The 20,807-nt window shown below is 54.3% G+C and overlaps 1 protein-coding gene across 1 annotated transcript; it reads right to left on the reverse strand.

Moving 5' to 3' along the window:
• Positions 1-2,453: 2,453 nt before the first annotated feature.
• cad (carbamoyl-phosphate synthetase 2, aspartate transcarbamylase, and dihydroorotase) lies at positions 2,454-20,799 on the reverse strand (the record flags this gene model as incomplete). Its single annotated transcript, XM_080521647.1, is given in 27 exon segments — positions 2,454-2,700; positions 2,797-2,816; positions 2,818-2,892; positions 3,938-4,039; positions 4,133-4,288; positions 4,374-4,499; positions 5,636-5,848; positions 5,966-6,040; positions 6,907-7,097; positions 8,006-8,144; positions 9,396-9,485; positions 9,705-9,845; positions 9,923-10,113; positions 10,197-10,398; positions 10,482-10,613; positions 11,439-11,603; positions 11,708-11,874; positions 12,534-12,615; positions 12,711-12,956; positions 13,982-14,086; positions 14,179-14,361; positions 14,440-14,607; positions 15,576-15,794; positions 16,247-16,429; positions 16,514-16,738; positions 17,867-17,965; positions 20,578-20,799. Coding segments are annotated over 27 exon segments (4,017 nt in total), but the record flags the coding sequence as incomplete, so codon positions are not given.
• Between the last annotated feature and the right edge of the window lie 8 nt (positions 20,800-20,807).

Below are 20,807 nucleotides of genomic sequence, written 5' to 3' on the forward strand. Positions count from 1 at the left end.
GAATCCTGGAGACCCACAACCCGGTCCTCCACAGGAACCCGGTTCTCCACAGGAACCCGGTCCTCCACAGGAACCCGGTTCTCCACAGGAACCCGGTCCTCCACAGGAACCCGGTTCTCCACAGGAACCCGGTCCTCCACAGGAACCCGGTTCTCCACAGGAACCCGGTTCTCCACAGGACGGTTCCTCCCCGTCAGGATCTGAGGTTCTTGGTGGTTTTTAGTTCTGCTGATCAGAAGAAGCAGCTGTTTCCCTCAGGAACACACACACACACACACACACACACACACACACACACACACACACACACACACACACACACACACACACACACACACACACACACACACACACACACACACACACACACACACACACACACACACACACACCATCTGCTCAGGTCACCCTGTTCTTCTGCCCAAACAAAGGCCCTCCTCACCCTAATCCTAAGCCCCGCCCCCACAGGAAGCCCCGCCCCCTATTGAGGGGAGCTGAACATTGTGATGAGGAGGAACGACACCTGTTGTCTACAGCTGGTGGAGGAGAGGAGGGGGGGGGAGGAGGAGGAGGACGAGGAGGACGGGGGAAGAGGCGGAGGAGGAGTGATGGAGGGAGGAGGAGTGATGGAGGGAGGAGGAGGAGGAGTGATGGAGGGAGGAGGAGGAGGAGTGATGGAGGGAGGAGGAGGAGGAGTGATGGAGGGAGGAGGAGGAGGAGTGATGGAGGGAGGAGGAGGAGTGATGGAGGGAGGAGGAGGAGGAGTGATGGAGGGAGGAGGAGTGATGGAGGGAGGAGGAGGAGGAGTGATGGAGGGAGGAGGAGGAGGAGTGATGGAGGGAGGAGGAGTGATGGAGGGAGGAGGAGGAGGAGTGATGGAGGGAGGAGGAGGAGGAGTGATGGAGGGAGGAGGAGGAGGAGTGATGGAGGGAGGAGGAGTGATGGAGGGAGGAGGAGGAGGAGTGATGGAGGGAGGAGGAGGAGGAGTGATGGAGGGAGGAGGAGGAGGAGTGATGGAGGGAGGAGGAGGAGGAGTGATGGAGGGAGGAGGAGTGATGGAGGGAGGAGGAGGAGGAGTGATGGAGGGAGGAGGAGGAGGAGTGATGGAGGGAGGAGGAGTGATGGAGGGAGGAGGAGGAGTGATGGAGGGAGGAGGAGGAGGAGTGATGGAGGGAGGAGGAGTGATGGAGGGAGGAGGAGGAGGAGTGATGGAGGGAGGAGGAGGAGGAGTGATGGAGGGAGGAGGAGGAGGAGTGATGGAGGGAGGAGGAGGAGTGATGGAGGGAGGAGGAGGAGGAGTGATGGAGGGAGGAGGAGGAGGAGTGATGGAGGGAGGAGGAGGAGTGATGGAGGGAGGAGGAGGAGTGATGGAGGGAGGAGGAGTGATGGAGGGAGGAGGAGGAGGAGTGATGGAGGGAGGAGGAGGAGTGATGGAGGGAGGAGGAGGAGTGATGGAGGGAGGAGGAGGAGTGATGGAGGGAGGAGGAGGAGGAGTGATGGAGGGAGGAGGAGGAGGAGTGATGGAGGGAGGAGGAGGAGGAGTGATGGAGGGAGGAGGAGGAGGAGTGATGGAGGGAGGAGGAGGAGGAGTGATGGAGGGAGGAGGAGGAGGAGTGATGGAGGGAGGAGGAGGAGGAGTGATGGAGGGAGGAGGAGTGATGGAGGGAGGAGGAGGAGGAGTGATGGAGGGAGGAGGAGGAGGAGTGATGGAGGGAGGAGGAGGAGGAGTGATGGAGGGAGGAGGAGTGATGGAGGGAGGAGGAGGAGGAGGAGTGATGGAGGGAGGAGGAGGAGGAGTGATGGAGGGAGGAGGAGGAGGAGGAGTGATGGAGGGATGAAGGAAACAAGACAATTCCAAACTTCCTTCAGCAGAATCAGTTTGTTTCGACTCTTCATACTTTCTACCTCCAGGTACTTCTTCTGGTATCACAGTACTTCATGTTCTTCCTTCATTCTAGTATCACAGTACTTCATGTTCTTCCTTCATTCTAGTATCACAGTACTTCATGTTCTTCCTTCATTCTAGTATCACAGTACTTCATGTTCTTCCTTCATTCTAGTATCACAGTACTTCATGTTCTTCCTTCATTCTAGTATCACAGTACTTCATGAGTACCAGTACTCCATGCAGTATCGGTCTGATACCAGGACCAATACCAACACAGATACCAGTATTAACAGATACCAGTATTAACAGGTATCGGTAGCAGTACTGATCCTGGTATCGGTGATCCAGTGATACTCCAGGTCATGTGACCAGGCTGACGGTGTGACTCCGCCCCTTCAGTCGCTGCAGAAAATGGAAACAAAGACGTCGTCTGCAAACAGTGGAACTTTATTGATTGATTGACGTTTTCCTCCAGAAAGAGGAAGAGGAGGAAGAGGAGAGGAGGAAGAGGAGAGGAAGAGGAGAGGAGGAAGAGGAGAGGAGGAAGAGGAGAGGAAGAGGAGAGGAAGAGCAGCAGCATCCTGATTGGTCCCTGAACCAGCGACGGAGCTTCCTGTCCGGAGCGGCGGCCATTTCTCCACTGGGAACCCTCCGGAGGAGCAGCGGCTGCAGCGTCCCCCCCCCCCGGTGGCCACCAGCGGCACTGCGCCCCTCAGCGGCCCAGTACGGTGGCCAGCAGGGCCATACGGATGTACATGCCGTTCTCCGCCTGGCGGAAGTACGACGCCCGCGGGTCCGAGTCCACCTCCGCACTGAGACACACAGCGGGTTAGCTTAGCCGTGCTACATCTGTGTGTGTGTGTGTGTGTGTGTGTGTGTGTGTGTGTGTGTGTGTGTGTGTGTGTCACCTGATCTCGTTGACCCGGGGGCAGCGGGTGCATCACCACCATCTTCCTCTTGGCGGCCGTCATGATGTGCGGCGTGAGAACAAACTGACCGAAGCACTGGAACACAGTCACACAGTCACCGCAGGGTTCCTGCTGTTCTCCCGGGAGAACCGCAGGGTTCTCCTCCACCACCCGCCCCCTGCTGTTCCCCGGGAGAACCGCAGGGTTCTCCTCTGCGACATTAACCAGTGAAACACAGACGACAGAACGTCCAGACAGGAATTAACTGACGTACCGACGTTCTAACGCGACACAATAACAAATCCACGTTCTACGGCGACGTGCCGACGTTCTAACGCGACACAATAACAAATCCACGTTCTACGGTGACGTGCCGACGTTCTAACGCGACACAATAACAAATCCACGTTCTACGGCGACGTACCGACGTTCTAACGCGACACAATAACAAATCCACGTTCTACGGCGACGTACCGACGTTCTAACGCGACACAATAACAAATCCACGTTCTACGGCGACGTACCGACGTTCTAACGCGACACAATAACAAATCCATGTTCTACGGCGACGTACCGACGTTCTAACGCGACACAATAACAAATCCACGTTCTACGGCGACGTGCCGACGTTCTACGGCGACTCGATAACAAATCGAAGTTCTACGGCGACGTGCCGACGTTCTAACGCGACACAATAACAAATCCACGTTCTACGGTGACGTGCCGACGTTCTAACGCGACACAATAACAAATCCACGTTCTACGGCGACGTACCGACGTTCTAACGCGACACAATAACAAATCCATGTTCTACGGCGACGTACCGACGTTCTAACGCGACACAATAACAAATCCACGTTCTACGGCGACGTGCCGACGTTCTACGGCGACTCGATAACAAATCGAAGTTCTACGGCGACGTGCCGACGTTCTAACGCGACACAATAACAAATCGACATTCTACGGTGACGTGCCGACGTTCTACGGCGACTCGATAACAAATCGACGTTCTACGGCGACGTGCCGACGTTCTACGGCGACTCGATAACAAATCGACGTTCGACGGCGACTCAATAACAAATCAATGTTCTACGTTGTATGGGGAGGATTAGAGAACCGAGAGGAACAGAGAGGAACTCACCGCCCGGTACTCCTCCTCGGAACCGAACCGCTCCTTCTGGATCCGGGTCATGTAGAGAACGTCGGTGTCGGGCAGAGCTTCTTCCAGGGTGTCGAACTCCTCCTGCAGAGAAGACGTTCTGCCGTCACACCGGAACCCCCTCCCCCCTGGGTCCCCCCCCCCACCACCAGGTGCCCCTCCCCCCCCCCCCCTCACCTGCTTGACGCCCCTGGACGCCACGTAGCGGATGATCTCGGCCGGCATGTGCAGGTTCTTGGGGGCGACGTAGCGCAGCGCGATGCGGTACTGGGTCAGCAGCTTGGCCAGCGAGTGGACGGTGCGGCCGTGCTTCAGGTCGCCCACCATGGTGATCTGGTGGCGGGGGGGCGGGGCGACCGTCGGCTCAAGGTCAAAGGATCAAAGGATCAAAGGATCAAAGTTCAGCGCGGAGGCTCACCGTCATGCCGTTCACGGTGCCCAGCTCCTCCCGGATGGTGAAGACGTCCAGCAGGGCCTGGGTGGGGTGTTCGCCCACGCCGTCCCCCGCGTTGATCACCGGCTTGCGGCAGTGACGCGACGCGCTCTGGGGAACACACCGGCCCAGTCAGGTTCCGTGTTTCCACGATTTTCGTTTCCACGGAAACGGGAAAAACAATGTCGGGCTCCAACGTCATTGGACATCGATGTTCGGCTAAAATGCTAGCGATGCTAAATGGGTTCTCGCGATGCTAAATTGGTTCTAGCGATGCTAATCCGGTTCTAGCGATGCTAAATCGGTTCTAGCGATGCTAAATGGGTTCTAGAGATGCTAAATGGGTTCTAGCGATACTAAATTGGTTCTAGCGATGCTAATCCGGTTCTAGCGATGCTAAATGGGTTCTAGAGATGCTAAATGGGTTTTAGCGATACTAAATTGGTTCTAGCGATGCTAATCCGGTTCTAGCGATGCTAAATTGGCTCTAGCGATGCTAAATGGGTTCTAGCGATGCTAAATGGGTTCTAGCGATGCTAAACAGGTTCTCGCGATGCTAAATGGGTTCTAGCGATACTAAATTGGTTCTAGCGATACTAAATGGGTTCTAGCGATGCTAATCCGGTTCTGGCGATGCTAAATCGGTTCTAGAGATGCTAAATCTGTTCTCATGATGCTAAATCGGTTCTCGCGATGCTAAATCTGTTCTCATGATGCTAAATCGGTTCTCGCGATACTAAATGGGTTCTAGCGATGCTAATCTGGTTCTAGCGATGCTAAATCGGTTCTAGAGATGCTAAATTGGTTCTAGAGATGCTAAATCGGTTCTAGCGATGCTAAATGGGTTGCCGTGATGCTAAATCGGTTCTCGCGATGCTAAATCTGTTCTCGTGATGCTAAATGGGTTCTAGCGATGCTAAATTGGTTCTAGCGATGCTAAATTGGTTCTAGAGATGCTAAATTGGTTCTAGAGATGCTAAATTGGTTCTAGAGATGCTAACTCGGTTCTAGAAATGATAAATCTGTTCTCGTGATGATAAATCGGTTCTAAAGATGCTAAATTGGTTCTAGCGATGCTAAATTGGTTCTAGAGATGCTAAATTGGTTCTAGCGATGCTAAATTGGTTCTAGAGATGCTAACTCGGTTCTAGAAATGATAAATCTGTTCTCGTGATGCTAAATGGGTTCTAGCGATGCTAAATGGGCTCTACCTTACGTAGCTCTACAGTTAGCGACTGGCGACGTACCTCCACGGCGCCGGGCGTCGGGTGGCGGAGGACCAGCACGTCGGCGTAGCCGCTCATGGTCTGCACCGAGTCGGCCACCGACTCGCCTTTCTGCGCCGACGACGTCGCCTCGCTGAAGTGCACCACGGAGCCGCCCAGACGCTGCATCGCCGCCGCGAACGAGCTGCTGGTGCGAGTGCTGACCTCGTAGAACATGGACGCCATCACCTTCCCCTGGACACAACACGGGCCCCGCCCACCAGTCAGCCGGGCCCCGCCCACCAGTCAGCCGGGCCCCGCCCACCAGTAGAGCTGCTACCATCCAGTCCGGGACCCGTTTCTCCTCGTTACCTTCAGGATGTCGAGGCTTCGCTCCTTCTGGACCAACAGACGCAGCGTGTGAGCAACGTTGAAGAGGTGGGACATCTGGGGAGGAGCACAGGGATTAGAGGGGGAAGATGCTCTATCCTCTGGACTAGAGGGGGAAGATGCTCTATCATCTGTTGTTAGAGGGGGAAGATGCTCTATCCTCTGGACTAGAGGGGGAAGATGCTCTATCATCTGGACTAGAGGGGGAAGATGCTCTATCATCTGGACTAGAGGAGGACGATGCTCTATAATCTGGATTAGAGGAGGAAGATGCTCTATAATCTGATGTTAGAGGAGGAAGATGCTCTATAATCTGGACTAGAGGAGGAAGATGCTCTATAATCTGATGTTAGAGGAGGAAGATGCTCTATAATCTGGATCAGAGGAGGACGATGCTCTATATTCTGTTGTTAGAGGGGGAAGATGCTCTATAATCTGGACTAGAGGAGGAAGATGCTCTATAATCTGGTGTTAGAGGGGGAAGATGCTCTATAATCTGGACTAGAGGAGGAAGATGCTCTATAATCTGATGTTAGCGGAGGAAGATGCTCTATAATCTGGATCAGAGGAGGAAGATGCTCTATAATCTGGATCAGAGGAAGATGCTCTATAATCTGGTGTTAGAGGAGGAAGATGCTCTATACTCTGTTGTTAGAGGAGGAAGATGCTCTATAATCTGGACTAGAGGAGGAAGATGCTCTATAATCTGATGTTAGAGGAGGAAGATGCTCTATAATCTGATGTTAGAGGAGGAAGATGCTCTATAATCTGGACTAGAGGAGGAAGATGCTCTATAATCCGGATCAGAGGAGGAAGATGCTCTATAATCCGGATCAGAGGAGGAAGATGCTCTATAATCCGGATCAGAGGAGGAAGATGCTCTATAATCTGGATCAGAGGAGGAAGATGCTCTATAATCCCACCTGCTCCTTGCTGAACTGGCTGACCGTCAGGATGTGTTGCCCCACCAGCGGGTGGAGCAGCGGCGAGGTCTGTGGGTGGAGCTGTCCGGGGGGCGGAGCTCCGGCCCCGGCCTGCGGGGAGAGGAGGCGGGACAGAGGCGGCGGCAGCCCGTAGCCGTCGCCGGCGCCGCTCGGAGGAAGCATGAGCAGCTCTGGAGAACCAGGGAGGAACACAGAGGCTCAGAAGGTTCTCCAGCAGCCACAGTGACGCCTAGTGGCCACAGGCGGTACGACACTGTGAGGACGGAGTCACAGCAGCCCAACCTCTGGAACACCTGGGACTGATGTTCTGGGAAATACGGTGAAATGCAGCAGATATTCTACCGTAATTCTCAGAATACAACGAAGAAGAAATTTACATTTAAGTCACATTTTATTTCTGCTTTCAATTTAAATTCTGCTGACGTTTTGTTTTACTGTCTTAATGACAGAAATAATAAATAATACTTACTCATATAATTTTATTAACAAATAATATAAAATAATATAAAACAAATAAAAGATATATAAAAGATAATTAAATGAAATGTAAAATAAATAAATACATTTTAATATAAAATTAAATTAAAAAAATTCAACTAAATACATAAATATATTTTTTTTAATTTCAAAATTAAATAACTAAATAGATAAATAAAATGAATAAACTGCTCTTTCTCTGGCCGCCTCACCGCACCACCCAGTGGTAGAAAGAGGTATTAACCCTAACAAAATATAAAAAAGAATTTTATGAAATGTAAAATAAATACATTTTAATATAGAATAAATAAAAAATATATAACATTTTATGAAATGAAATGTAAAATAAATAAACATTTTAATATAAAATAAAATATAAAAAAATCTATTAAATACATAAATAAAATATTTTCTAATTTCAAAATTAAATAACTAAATAGATAAATAAAATGAATAAACTGCTCTTTCTCTGGCCGCCTCACCGCACCACCCAGTGGTAGAAAGAGGTACTACAAGGCAGAGCCGCCACACGTTTCCCTTCAGAACACAGACGATTGCGACATGTTGCCATGGCGACAGAGCCTGAGGGCAGCGGGGGTACCTGGGGGCAGCCCGGGGTCGGAGGAGCGGTGGACCCGGGCCGGCAGCAGGAAGCGGCCCTCTGCAGCGCGGCGGGGGCTCGCCGCCCGCGAGCGAACCGTGGCGTCCCGCGGCGGCGTGGGGCGGCTGTGCTCCGGCGTCTGGGAGGGAAAACAACAACAACAACAACAACACAACGATGACTCGACAGGAAGTAGAATCTGGAGCCGCGCACTTGATTGGTGGAGGTTTTATTGTAAGTCAAGAGAAAAAGAAGGTAAATAAAGAGTCAAAGAAGGTAAACAAAGATAAAAGAAGGTAAACAAAGATAAAAGAAGGTCAACAAAGAGTCAAAGAAGGTAAACAAAGATCAAAGCAGGTAAATAAAGAGAAAAATAAGGTAAACAAAGATAAAAGAAGGTAAATAAAGAGTCAAAGAAGGTAAATAAAGAGTCAAAGAAGGTAAACAAAGATAAAAGAAGGTAAATAAAGAGAAAAATAAGGTAAACAAAGATAAAAGAAGGTAAATAAAGAGTCAAAGAAGGTAAACAAAGATAAAAGAAGGTAAAGAAAAAGAAAAAGGTAAACAAAGATAAAAGGAGGTCAACAAAGAGTCAAAGAAAGTAAACAAAGATCAAAGCAGGTAAATAAAGAGAAAAATAAGGTAAACAAAGATAAAAGAAGGTAAATAAAGAGTCAAAGAAGGTAAATAAAGAGTCAAAGAAGGTAAACAAAGATAAAATAAGGTAAATAAAGAGAAAAAGAAGGTAAACAAAGATAAAAGAAGGTAAATAAAGAGAAAAAGAAGGTAAACAAAGATAAAAGAAGGTAAATAAAGAGTCAAAGAAGGTAAATAAAGAGAAAATGAAGGTAAATAAAGAGTCAAAGGTAAATAAAAAGAAAAAGGTAAACAAAAATAAAAGGAGGTCAACAAAGAGTCAAAGAAGGTAAACAAAGATCAAAGCAGGTAAATAAAGAGAAAAATAAGGTAAACAAAGATAAAAGGTAAATAAAGAGTCAAAGAAGGTAAATAAAGAGTCAAAGAAGGTAAACAAAGAGAAAAGAAGGTAAATAAAGAGAAAAAGAAGGTAAACAAAGATAAAAGAAGGTAAATAAAGAGAAAAATAAGGTAAACAAAGATAAAAGAAGGTAAATAAAGAGTCAAAGAAGGTAAATAAAGAGAAAAAGAAGGTAAACAAAGATAAAAGAAGGTAAATAAAGAGAAAAAGAAGGTAAACAAAGATCAAAGAAGGTAAATAAAGAGTCAAAGAAGGTAAATATAGAGTCAAAGGTAAAGAAAAAGAAAAAGGTAAACAAAGATAAAAGGAGGTCAACAAAGAGACAAAGAAGGTAAACAAAGATCAAAGCAGGTAAACAAAGATAAAAGGAGGTAGACAAAGGAGGAGACCAACCCGAGGAGGATCTTTAACGAGGTCAGAGTGAAGAGAAGCAGCGACCGGCCACGACTTCACGTCTTCTCCATAACCTGGAGGGACCAGCACCTACACACACACACACACACACACACACACACACACACACACACACACACACACACACACACACACACACACACACACACACACACACACACACACACACACACACACACACACACACACACACACACACACACACACACACACACACACACACACACAGTGAGACAGTGCGGGGGGGGGGCGTGTCTGTGGTCTGGACTGTGATTGGCCGCTGCTCACCTGTCCGTCGATGTAGGCCACCTCCCCCCTCAGCACCACCCGCCGGACCTTCCCCTTCACCTTCATCCCCTCGAACGGCGTCCATTTGGACTTGGTGAACTGCATCATGGGAGGAATCACCCACTCCTGCTCCAAGTCCACCTGGACACACACACCGGGTCACTGTGAGTGTGTGTGTGTTACTGTGACAGTGTGTGTGTGTGTGTGTGTGTGTGTACCTCCACATATGTGTTGTCCTGCGGCGGCAGGTTGAAGATGCGGCGGGGGTTGTCATGGAGACGGGTGATGATGTCGTCCAGGGTGAGGCGTCCGTCGCTGACGGCGGTGAGCAGCAGCGGCAGCATGGTCTCCAGGCCGGGGAAGCCGGGCGGCGGCCGCTCGCTGCTCTTCTCCTCCAGCGTGTGCGGGGCTGTGGGGGGGGGGGAGGGGTCAAAGATCAAAGGTCAAAGGTCAATGATCAAAGGTCGGCGCCGTGGCCCCGCCGGGACCTACCGTGGTCGGTGGCGAAGCAGTCGATGATGTCCATGTTCTCCCACAGCGCCTCCATGTCCTCGCGGGTCCCCAGCGAGGGCCGGACCTGCGCCCGCCCGGCGCCGATGGCCGCCACGTCCTCGCCGCACAGGAAGAGGTGATGCGGCGCCACCTCGCACGTCACCTGGATGCCCTTCTGCTTCGCGGCCCGGATGATGGCGATCTGGGGGGAGCGGGAGGAGCTCGGTGAGGGGGCGGGGCTTCCCGGGTAAGGCGGTGGCGCGGCGGACGGGGGCGGGGCCTCACCTCCTCCTTCTTGGCCACGTGGCAGATGTGGACGGGCCTCTGGTACAACTGCGCCACCATCAGGATGGCGGCGACCGTCTGCTTCTCGGCGTGCGCCACGATGGGCAGCAGCTTCGGCCATTTCTCAAAGTGCTGCAGGACAAGAACCGTCAGGAACCGCCAGGAACCTCAGAGCTGCTACTGCGCCCAGCGGACCCACGGAACCAACAGTACTGACGGAACAAACAGTACTGACGGAACCGACGGAACCAACAGAACTGACGGAACCGATGGAACTGACGGAACCAACAGAACCGACGGAACCAACAGTACTGACGGAACCGACGGAACAGACAGAACTGACGGAACCGATGGAACTGACGGAACCAACAGAACCGACGGAACCAACAGAACTGACAGAACCGACGGAACCGACAGAACTGACAGAACTGACGGAACCGATGGAACTGACGGAACCAACATAACTGACAGAACCGATGGAACTGACGGAACCGACGGAACCAACATAACTGACAGAACTGACGGAACCGACAGAACTGACGGAACCGACGGAACCAACAGAACTGACGGAACCGACTGAACTGGAGGAGCTCCGACACCAGGACTTGGGAAAAACATGACAGAGGTACGTTGAAACTAGGGACACGATACCAGTACTAACCTTGAACTACTTGATACCGAGTACCGATACCAGTACTAATTTTAGATACTTGATACCGAGTACCGATACCAGTACTAATTTTAGATACTTGATACCGAGTATCGATACCAGTACTAATTTTAGATACTTGAAACCGAGTACCGATACCAGTAATAACCTATATACTTGCCGATACCAGATTCCCGGCTGTGAGTTTCAGGACTCAGGTATCAGATTACATTCCTATTGGAAACGGATATTGTGGGACACTTGTTGTTGTTGTTGTTGTTGTCTAATAAACAAAGAGTCCAGCCGACCTCCATCCACAGGGAGACGTTGTCCATCTTGAGGGTGGAGTAGGTGTCGTTCAGGTACATCTTCAGCCCGACGCTCTGGCTGGCGAGCGCCGGCAGCACGGCGGCGTTGTCGGCGGCGGCGCCCAGGTACAGAGCGTAGTCGCAGCGGCAGCCCAGCCGGGCGAGCTGAGGACGAGACGCAGCGTCAGACACAACTCTCGCTTGTCCCCGGAGACGCCCCGGAGACGTCCCGGGGCTCCGGTTCCGCCTGGCGGGCAAGGCGGCCCTACCTTCTGCGCCAGAGCCAGACTGTCGGCGTCGGTGACGGCGGGCGACGTGTTGGGCATGGCGCACACCAGGGTCACGCCGCCGGCCAGGGCGGCCGCCGTCCCCGACGCAAAGTCCTCCTTCATGGTGGCCCCGGGCTCCCGGAGGTGGACGTGGACATCGATCAGACCTGGGAGGCATCCGGAGGGGACCGCCAGAATAAAAGCACCAAGTTGGACTGTTATCACGGTGACCGTCAAAGTAAAAGTACCAAGTGGGATTGTTATTACGGTGACCGTCAAAGTAAAAGTACCAAGTTGGACTGTTATCACGGTGACCGCCAAAATAAAAGTACCAAGTTGGACTGTTATCACCGTGACCGTCAAAGTAAAAGTACCAAGTTGGATTGTTATTACAGTGACTGTCAAAGTAAAAGTACCAAGTTGGATTGTTATTACGGTGACCGTCACAATAAAAGTACCAAGTTGGATTGTTATCATGGTGACTGTCAAAATAAAACTACCAAGTTGGATTCTTGTCAAAATAAAAGCACCAAGTTGGATTGTTATTACGGTGACTGTCAAAATAAAACCACCAAGTGGGATTGTTATTATGGTGACCGTCAAAATAAAAGCACCAAGTAGGATTGTTATTACGGTGACCGTCACAATAAAAGTACCAAGTTGGATTGTTATCATGGTGACTGTCAAAATAAAACTACCAAGTTGGATTCTTATCAAAATAAAAGTACCAAGTCCCAGGAGAGTCCCCTGGCAGCCATGACACCACGGAGGACGGATCGTTGTGACGGTCTCTACTGAGCGCGTGCAGAAGTGTTCAGCGACTCACCCGGCAGGCGGACGAGCGTCTGTGACGTCATGCTGTCGACGTGCGTCTTGACGGGAGGAAAGCGTCCGACCTGCCGGAGAGCCTGAGAAAAAACCCACAACAAGCTTCCCGTCAGTCGCCGGGACGGTGGCGCCTCGATGCCTCGGCGGCGGCGCCTCGACGGCGGCGGCGACTCACCTGCACGAACAGCTTGGTGCACTTGATGTCGATGATGAGCGGCACGGAGTAGTCGATGGCCATGCGCCGGGTGCGGTAGCCTTTGGTGACGAAGGAGGAGAGGCGGCGCCCCCCGCTGTTCCTCATGGAGAGGTTGACCACCAGGTCGAAGTGGTTCTCCTCCAGGTAGTTCATGATGCTGCGCTGCTTCTCCCTCGTCGTGGAACATTCGCCGTCCTCCTCGAACGGCCAGTCCACCGCCGTCACCTGCAGCCGCCACACAACCGCTGACCACACCGCTGACCACACCGCTGCCACAACGGTCCGCTGCCGGAACGGTCCGCTGCCGGAACGGTCCGCTGTCACAACGGTCCGCTGCCACAACGGTCCGCTGCCGGAACGGTCCGCTGCCACAACGGTCCGCTGTCACAACGGTCCGCTGCCGGAACGGTCCGCTGCCGGAACGGTCCGCTGCCGGAACGGTCCGCTGCCACAACGGTCCGCTGCCACAACGGTCCGCTCGAGTGGCGAAGAACGACCGATAAAGACCAACGGGAACCTCTACCGATACAGAACGACCAATAAAGGACAACGGGAACCTCTACCGAAACAGAACCAACGATAAAGAACAATGGGAACCTCTACCGAAACAGAACCAACGATAAAGAACAATGGGAACCTCTACCGAAACAGAACCAACGATAAAGAACAATGGGAACCTCTACCGAAACAGAACCAACGATAAAGGACAATAGGAACCTCTACCGATACAGAACCACCGATAAAGAACAATGGGAACCTCTACCGATACAGAACCACCGATAAAGACCAACGGGAACCTCTACCGATACAGAACGACCAATAAAGGACAACGGGAACCTCTACCGAAACAGAACCAACGATAAAGAACAATGGGAACCTCTACCGAAACAGAACCAACGATAAAGAACAATGGGAACCTCTACCGAAACAGAACCAACGATAAAGAACAATGGGAACCTCTACCGAAACAGAACCAACGATAAAGGACAATAGGAACCTCTACCGATACAGAACCACCGATAAAGAACAATGGGAACCTCTACCGATACAGAACCACCGTAACCTCGAGCGATGAGGCTACTACTGACCGCTAGGGGGAAGAACGTTGACCTCGACCGGTGGAAAACAATGGTAACCGAGAGCGATGAAGAACAACGTTCCCCTGGAATGAAGGAGAACGACGTTCCCCTCGACCGATATCTTGGGTACCTTCGGTATTGAGCTCGTCTGAAAGCAGTGGAATGGTTTACCGAGACGCCGTGCTCCGTGTAGAAGTCGGCCGTTCCCACGCTGGCGTACAGGTCGTACCCCATCGCCTCCAGAGCCTGGACCGTCGGCAGCAACTCGCTCTTGTTCTGCGGAGAACAACCAGGGTTCCTCTCAGTTCTGTCCCACGTCTCCTCGCGGGTTCCAGAAGGGACGACCTCGAGGGACAACCTGTCCTTACCTTGTAGCTGCCGATGGACAGCAGGATGTTCTTCTTGGGGATCTTGAACCCGGTGGACAGCATGGCCTTCAGGTAGGCCTCGTACCGGTTCTCGCCGAAGCACGCCACCTCCCCGGTGCTCGTCATCTCCACGCCGAGAACCACGTCGGCGCCGGCCAGCCGCGAGAAGGAGAACTGGGGGACCTGCGGGGGACGGGAGAGTCAAGCCCCCCCCGCACGCCGGCCCGAACGAGCCGGAGACGCCGCGCCGCCAGACCTTACCTTCACCCCCACGACGCCCTTCCCTCTCATGAGGCCCACGGGCTCCACCTCCTCGCCCATGATGGCCTGCGTCGCCATGGCGACCAGGTCCACTCCCAGAGTCTTCGACACGAAGGGGAAGGAGCGGGAAACTCGCACGTTGCACTCGATCACCTTCAGCTGGTCGTCCTGGGGGGGCGGAGCAACAACACCGCACCTTAAAGTCCCGGTGAGATGAAGGTTCCACCTCCAGAACCCTCTGGTGTCTCTTCTAGAACGTTTTCCTGCTAACTGGCTGAAGGTAAAATGTTAAAACACGACAATCTGAGAGAAAATAGCCGCTAAACGGCGCTATTTCCTCTGCTGGGCGGAGCTTCTGACAATAACAGAGTGACATCACGAGTTGTGCACACGCCCAAGTTGTGTTTACATTATGGAGGATCAGAGTTTTGACCACGAAGAGGCTGAATTGAACCAGATTTCATCATCATGGTCATTTCAAACCCAGTGATTGATGAAGAAGACACAGAAGGTGGTTCTGCCATCGGTGACCCCGTCTGGAACATGTTTGAGGAAGCAGAAGACGCTTCGTCCTCCATTCGTCCTCGTCTCCTCGCCTCAGCAGCCGCCACTTTTCACCTTTGAGGCTTTGAGGCTCCGGACTTTTGGCAGAACGACCGGCTTCCTGGATCCAACACGTCCAAGAGCTAGAAGACTGGAATCACTGAAGAGTCCAGGTGTTACTGGATCGGCTACTAGCCGCCCGAGTTAGCGGTTAGCCGCTAGCCGCTCCCACCACCCTCCTCCTTTCCTCCTCTCTGGTCTCTTCCAGGCTCAATCTTTCATCAAGGCTCATAAAACGCCGACTAGAACTTCAAAACACTGTAAAAACTTTGATATTTAAGAGGAAACAAGCCGATATAAACACAACAGATCGAGATCTGCACAACTCGTGATGTCACACATAGGCTCCGCCCACGAAGAAGGATTCCTCCGACTTCCTCGGCTGGAGATTCAAAATTCAAATAACTTTGTTATGTGACAACAGTCGGAGGAACCGTACAAGTAGAACCCAACTATGGTTTTTTGCAAAGTAGTGTTTTACGTTCCACGAGGACTTTAATAGACAGCAATACAGAGAACCGCCGCCGCCTCACCTTGGCGATGAGCTGCAGGTTGAAGGGTCCGGTGACCTGCAGCTCCTGCCCGATGGCGTGGACGATCATCTTGATCCGGTCCATGGTCTTCTGGTTCAGGTCCTGGGGGGGCGTCACCAGCGTGGCGTCGCCGGAGTGAACGCCGGCGTTCTCCACGTGTTCCGACACGGCGATGGCCATCACCACGCCGTCGCACGCCACCGCGTCCACGTCGATCTCCTGGGGAGCCACAGGCCGCCATTTTGAATTTACTGCGTCTGGTTCTACAAGGTTTTCTACCAGAGCCTGGTTCTACAAGGTTCTCTACCCAGGTCTGGTTCTACAAGGTTCTCTACCAGAGCCTGGTTCTACAAGGTTCTCTACCAGAGCCTGGTTCTACAAGGTTCTTTACCAGAGTCTGGTTCTACAAGGTTTTCTACCAGAGCCTGGTTCTACAAGGTTCTCTACCAGAGCCTGGTTCTACAAGGTTTTCTACCAGAGTCTGGTTCTACAAGGTTTTCTACCAGAGTCTGGTTCTACAAGGTTCTCTACCCAGGTCTGGTTCTACAAGGTTTTCTACCAGAGTCTGGTTCTACAAGGTTCTCTACCCAGGTCTGGTTCTGTGTCGTATTTGCTGCTACATAAATCAAACGGCAAGGAGTGGAACCGTGCAGAGCGTGCAGAGCGTGTACCTTGGCCTCCTGTATGAACTTGGAGATGACCACGGGGTGTTCTCTGGACACGGCCACGGCGCTGCTCAGGTACTTCTCCAGGTCGCCGTCGCCGTAGGCAACGTTCATGGCGGCTCCGCTCAGGACGTAGGACGGGCGCACGAGGCAAGGGTACCCCACCTTCTCGCAGAACTTCATGGCGGACTGAGGGCGACGGGGGGGGGGGGGGGGACGTCAGTACTGGCCCGGGGGGGGTGGGGGGGGGGTTCTGCGGAGTGCCGGTCGTACCTCGGTCTCGGAGAGTTCCTTCCACTGCGGCTGGCTGATGCCGATGGTGTCCAGCATGCGGGAGAACTTGAAGCGGTTCTCGGCGCAGTCGATGAACTCGGGCGAGGTTCCCAGGATGCGGCACTGCTGGCGGTGCAGCGACATGGCGATGTTGTTGGGCAGCTGGCCGCCCATGGACAGGATCACGCCCTCGGGGTTCTCCCTCTCGTAGATGTCCATCACCACCTGGAGCACCGCGAGAACCGCTCAAGATACCTCGAGAACAGGTTCTAACAAGTTCTCTAGAACAGGTTTTAACAAGTTCTCCAGATACCTCGAGAACAGGTTTCAAAAAGTTCTCCAGGTACCTTGAGAACAGGTTTTAAAAAGTTCTCCAGGTACCTCTAGAACAGGTTTTAAAAGTTCTCCAGGTACCTCTAGAACAGGTTTTAAAAGTTCTCTAGAACAGGTTTTAAAAGTTCTCTAGAACAGGTTTTAAAAGTTCTCTAGAACAGGTTTTAAAAGTTCTCTAGAACAGGTTTTTAAAAGTTCTCTAGAACAGGTTTTAAAAGTTCTCTAGAACAGGTTTTAAAAGTTCTCTAGAACAGGTTTTAAAAGTTCTCTAGAACAGGTTTTAAAAGTTCTCTAGAACAGGTTTTAAAAGTTCTCTAGAACAGGTTTTAAAAGTTCTCTAGAACAGGTTTTTAAAAGTTCTCTAGAACAGGTTTTTAAAAGTTCTCTAGAACAGGTTTTTAAAAGTTCTCTAGAACAGGTTTTAAAAGTTCTCTAGAACAGGTTTTAAAAGTTCTCTAGAACAGGTTTTAAAAGTTCTCTAGAACAGGTTTTTAAGGTTTTTAAAAGTTCTCTAGAACAGGTTTTTAAAAGTTCTCTAGAACAGGTTTTAAAAGTTCTCTAGAACAGGTTTTAAAAGTTCTCTAGAACAGGTTTTAAAAGTTCTCTAGAACAGGTTTTTAAAAGTTCTCTAGAACAGGTTTTAAAAGTTCTCTAGAACAGGTTTTAAAAGTTCTCCAGAACAGGTTTTAAACATTCTCCAGGTTCTTCTAGAACAGGTTTTAAAAGTTCTCTAGAACAGGTTTTAAAAAGTTCTCTGGAACAGGTTTTAAAAGTTCTCCAGAACAGGTTTTAAACGTTCTCCAGGTTCCTCCAGAACAGGTTTTAGAAGTTCTCCAGGTTCTTCTAGAACAGGTTTTAGAAGTTCTCCAGGTTCCTCTAGAACAGGTTTTAAAAGTTCTCCAGGTTCCTCCAGAACAGGTTTTAAAAGTTCTCCAGGTTCCTCCAGAACAGGTTTTAGACAGTTCTGCAGGTTCCTCCAGAACAGGTTTGAAAGGTTCTCCAGGTCTAGATGGTTCTCACCTCGAAGGAGATCTCGTCGAAGTAGAGACGGTCACACATGTCGTAGTCGGTGCTGACGGTCTCGGGGTTGCAGTTCACCATGATGGTCTTGTAGCCCATCTGGGAGACAAGTGGTGAGACGTGGTACCGTCCCCCTGTCCCCCCCGCCCCCCCTCCTGTCCCCTCCACCACCATCGTCCCCCCCGTCCCCTCCATACCCTCCACCACCATCGTCCCCCCCGCCCCCCTCGTCCCCCCCGCCCCCCCTCCTGTCCCCTCCACCACCATCGTCCCCCCCTTTCCCCCTCCTGTCCCCTCCATACCCTCCACCACCATCGTCCCCCCCTTTCCCCCTCCTGTCCCCTCCATACCCTCCACCACCATCGTCCCCCCCGCCCCCCTCGTCCCCTCCGCCCCCCCTCCTGTCCCCTCCACCACCATCGTCCCCCCCGCCCCCCCCGTCCCCTCCATACCCTCCACCACCATCGTCCCCTCCGCCCCCCCTCGTCCCCTCTGTACCCTCCGCCCCCTGTCGCCATCATCCCCTCCTGTCCCCTCCGTCCCCCTTGCTGCCCCTACGCCCCCCCGTCCCCTCTGCCCCCCCGTCCCCTCCATACCCTCCATCACCATCGTCCCCTCCGCCCCCCCGCGTCCCCTCTGTACCCTCCGCCCCCTCGTCCCCTGTCGCCATCATCCCCTCCTGTCCCCTCCGCCCCCCACATCCCCTCCGTCCCCCCCCGTCCCCTCCGCCCCCCCTCGTCCCCTCCATACCCTCCACCGCCATCGTCCCCTCCGCCCCCCCTCGTCCCCTCTGTACCCTCCACCACCATCGTCCCCTCCGCCCCCCCTCGTCCCCTCCGCCCCCCCTTTCCCCCTCCTGTCCCCTCCATACCCTCCACCGCCATCGTCCCCTCCGCCCCCCCTCGTCCCCTCTGTACCCTCCGCCCCCCCTTTCCCCCTCCTGTCCCCTCCATACCCTCCACCGCCATCGTCCCCTCCGCCCCCCCTCGTCCCCTCTGTACCCTCCGCCCCCCCTTTCCCCCTCCTGTCCCCTCCATACCCTCCACCACCATCGTCCCCTCCGCCCCCCCTCGTCCCCTCTGTACCCTCCGCCCCCCCTTTCCCCCTCCTGTCCCCTCCATACCCTCCACCGCCATCGTCCCCTCCGCCCCCCCTCGTCCCCTCTGTACCCTCCGCCCCCCCTTTCCCCCTCCTGTCCCCTCCATACCCTCCACCACCATCGTCCCCTCCGCCCCCCCTCGTCCCCTCTGTACCCTCCGCCCCCTGTCGCCATCATCCCCTCCTGTCCCCTCCGTCCCCCTTGCTCCCCCTACGCCCCCCCGTCCCCTCTGCCCCCCCGTCCCCTCTGCCCCCCCGTCCCCTCCATACCCTCCACCACCATCGTCCCCTCTGCCCCCCCTCGTCCCCTCCATACCCTCCACCACCATCGTCCCCTCCGCCCCCCCTCGTCCCCTCTGTACCCTCCGCCCCCTGTCGCCATCATCCCCTCCTGTCCCCTCCGTCCCCCTTGCTCCCCCTACGCCCCCCCGTCCCCTCTGCCCCCCCGTCCCCTCCATACCCTCCACCACCATCGTCCCCTCTGCCCCCCCCGTCCCCTCCATACCCTCCACCACCATCGTCCCCTCCGCCCCCCCTCGTCCCCTCTGTACCCTCCGCCCCGTCGCCATCATCCCCTCCTGTCCCCTCCGTCCCCCTTGCTCCCCCTACGCCCCCCCGTCCCCTCTGCCCCCCCGTCCCCTCCATACCCTCCACCACCATCGTCCCCTCTGCCCCCCCTCGTCCCCTCTGTACCCTCCGCCCCCCCTTTCCCCCTCCTGTCCCCTCCATACCCTCCACCACCATCGTCCCCTCCGCCCCCCCTCGTCCCCTCTGTACCCTCCGCCCCCTGTCGCCATCATCCCCTCCTGTCCCCTCCGTCCCCCTTGCTCCCCCTACGCCCCCCCGTCCCCTCTGCCCCCCCGTCCCCTCTGCCCCCCCGTCCCCTCCATACCCTCCACCACCATCGTCCCCTCTGCCCCCCCTCGTCCCCTCCATACCCTCCACCACCATCGTCCCCTCCGCCCCCCCTCGTACCCTCTGTACCCTCCGCCCCCTGTCGCCATCATCCCCTCCTGTCCCCTCCGTCCCCCTTGCTCCCCCTACGCCCCCCCGTCCCCTCTGCCCCCCCGTCCCCTCCATACCCTCCACCACCATCGTCCCCTCTGCCCCCCCCGTCCCCTCCATACCCTCCACCACCATCGTCCCCTCCGCCCCCCCTCGTCCCCTCTGTACCCTCCGCCCCGTCGCCATCATCCCCTCCTGTCCCCTCCGTCCCCCTTGCTCCCCCTACGCCCCCCCGTCCCCTCTGCCCCCCCGTCCCCTCCATACCCTCCACCACCATCGTCCCCTCTGCCCCCCCTCGTCCCCTCTGTACCCTCCGCCCCCTCGTCCCCTGTCGCCATCATCCCCTCCTGTCCCCTCCGCCCCCCACATCCCCTCCGTCCCCCCCCGTCCCCTCTGCCCCCCCGTCCCCTCCATACCCTCCACCGCCATCGTCCCCTCCGCCCCCCCTCGTCCCCTCCTGTCCCCTCCATACCCTCCACCGCCATCGTCCACTCCGCCCCCCCGTCCCCTATCGCCATCATCCCCTCCGCCCCCCACATCCCCTCCTGTCCCCTCCGCCCCCCACATCCCCTCCGTCCCCCCCCGCCCCCCGTCCCCCCCGTCCTCACCTTGCGCAGCTCCATGATGCACCCCACGGCGCACCAGTCGAACTCCACGCTGCTGCCGATGCGGTAGACGCCGGAGCCGAGGACCATGACGTGCTGCTGTCCGAAGCCCAGGTCGTCCTCGCCGCCGTGGTAGGTGAGGTACAGGTAGTTGGTGGTGGCGGGCCACTCCGCCGCCACCGTGTCCATCTGCTTCACCACCGGCAGGATGCAGCGGTCGCGACGCAGCTTCC

The sequence above is a fragment of the Blennius ocellaris genome (assembly GCF_963422515.1).
Source record: "Blennius ocellaris genome assembly, contig: SCAFFOLD_249, whole genome shotgun sequence".
NCBI lineage: Eukaryota > Metazoa > Chordata > Actinopteri > Blenniiformes > Blenniidae > Blennius > Blennius ocellaris.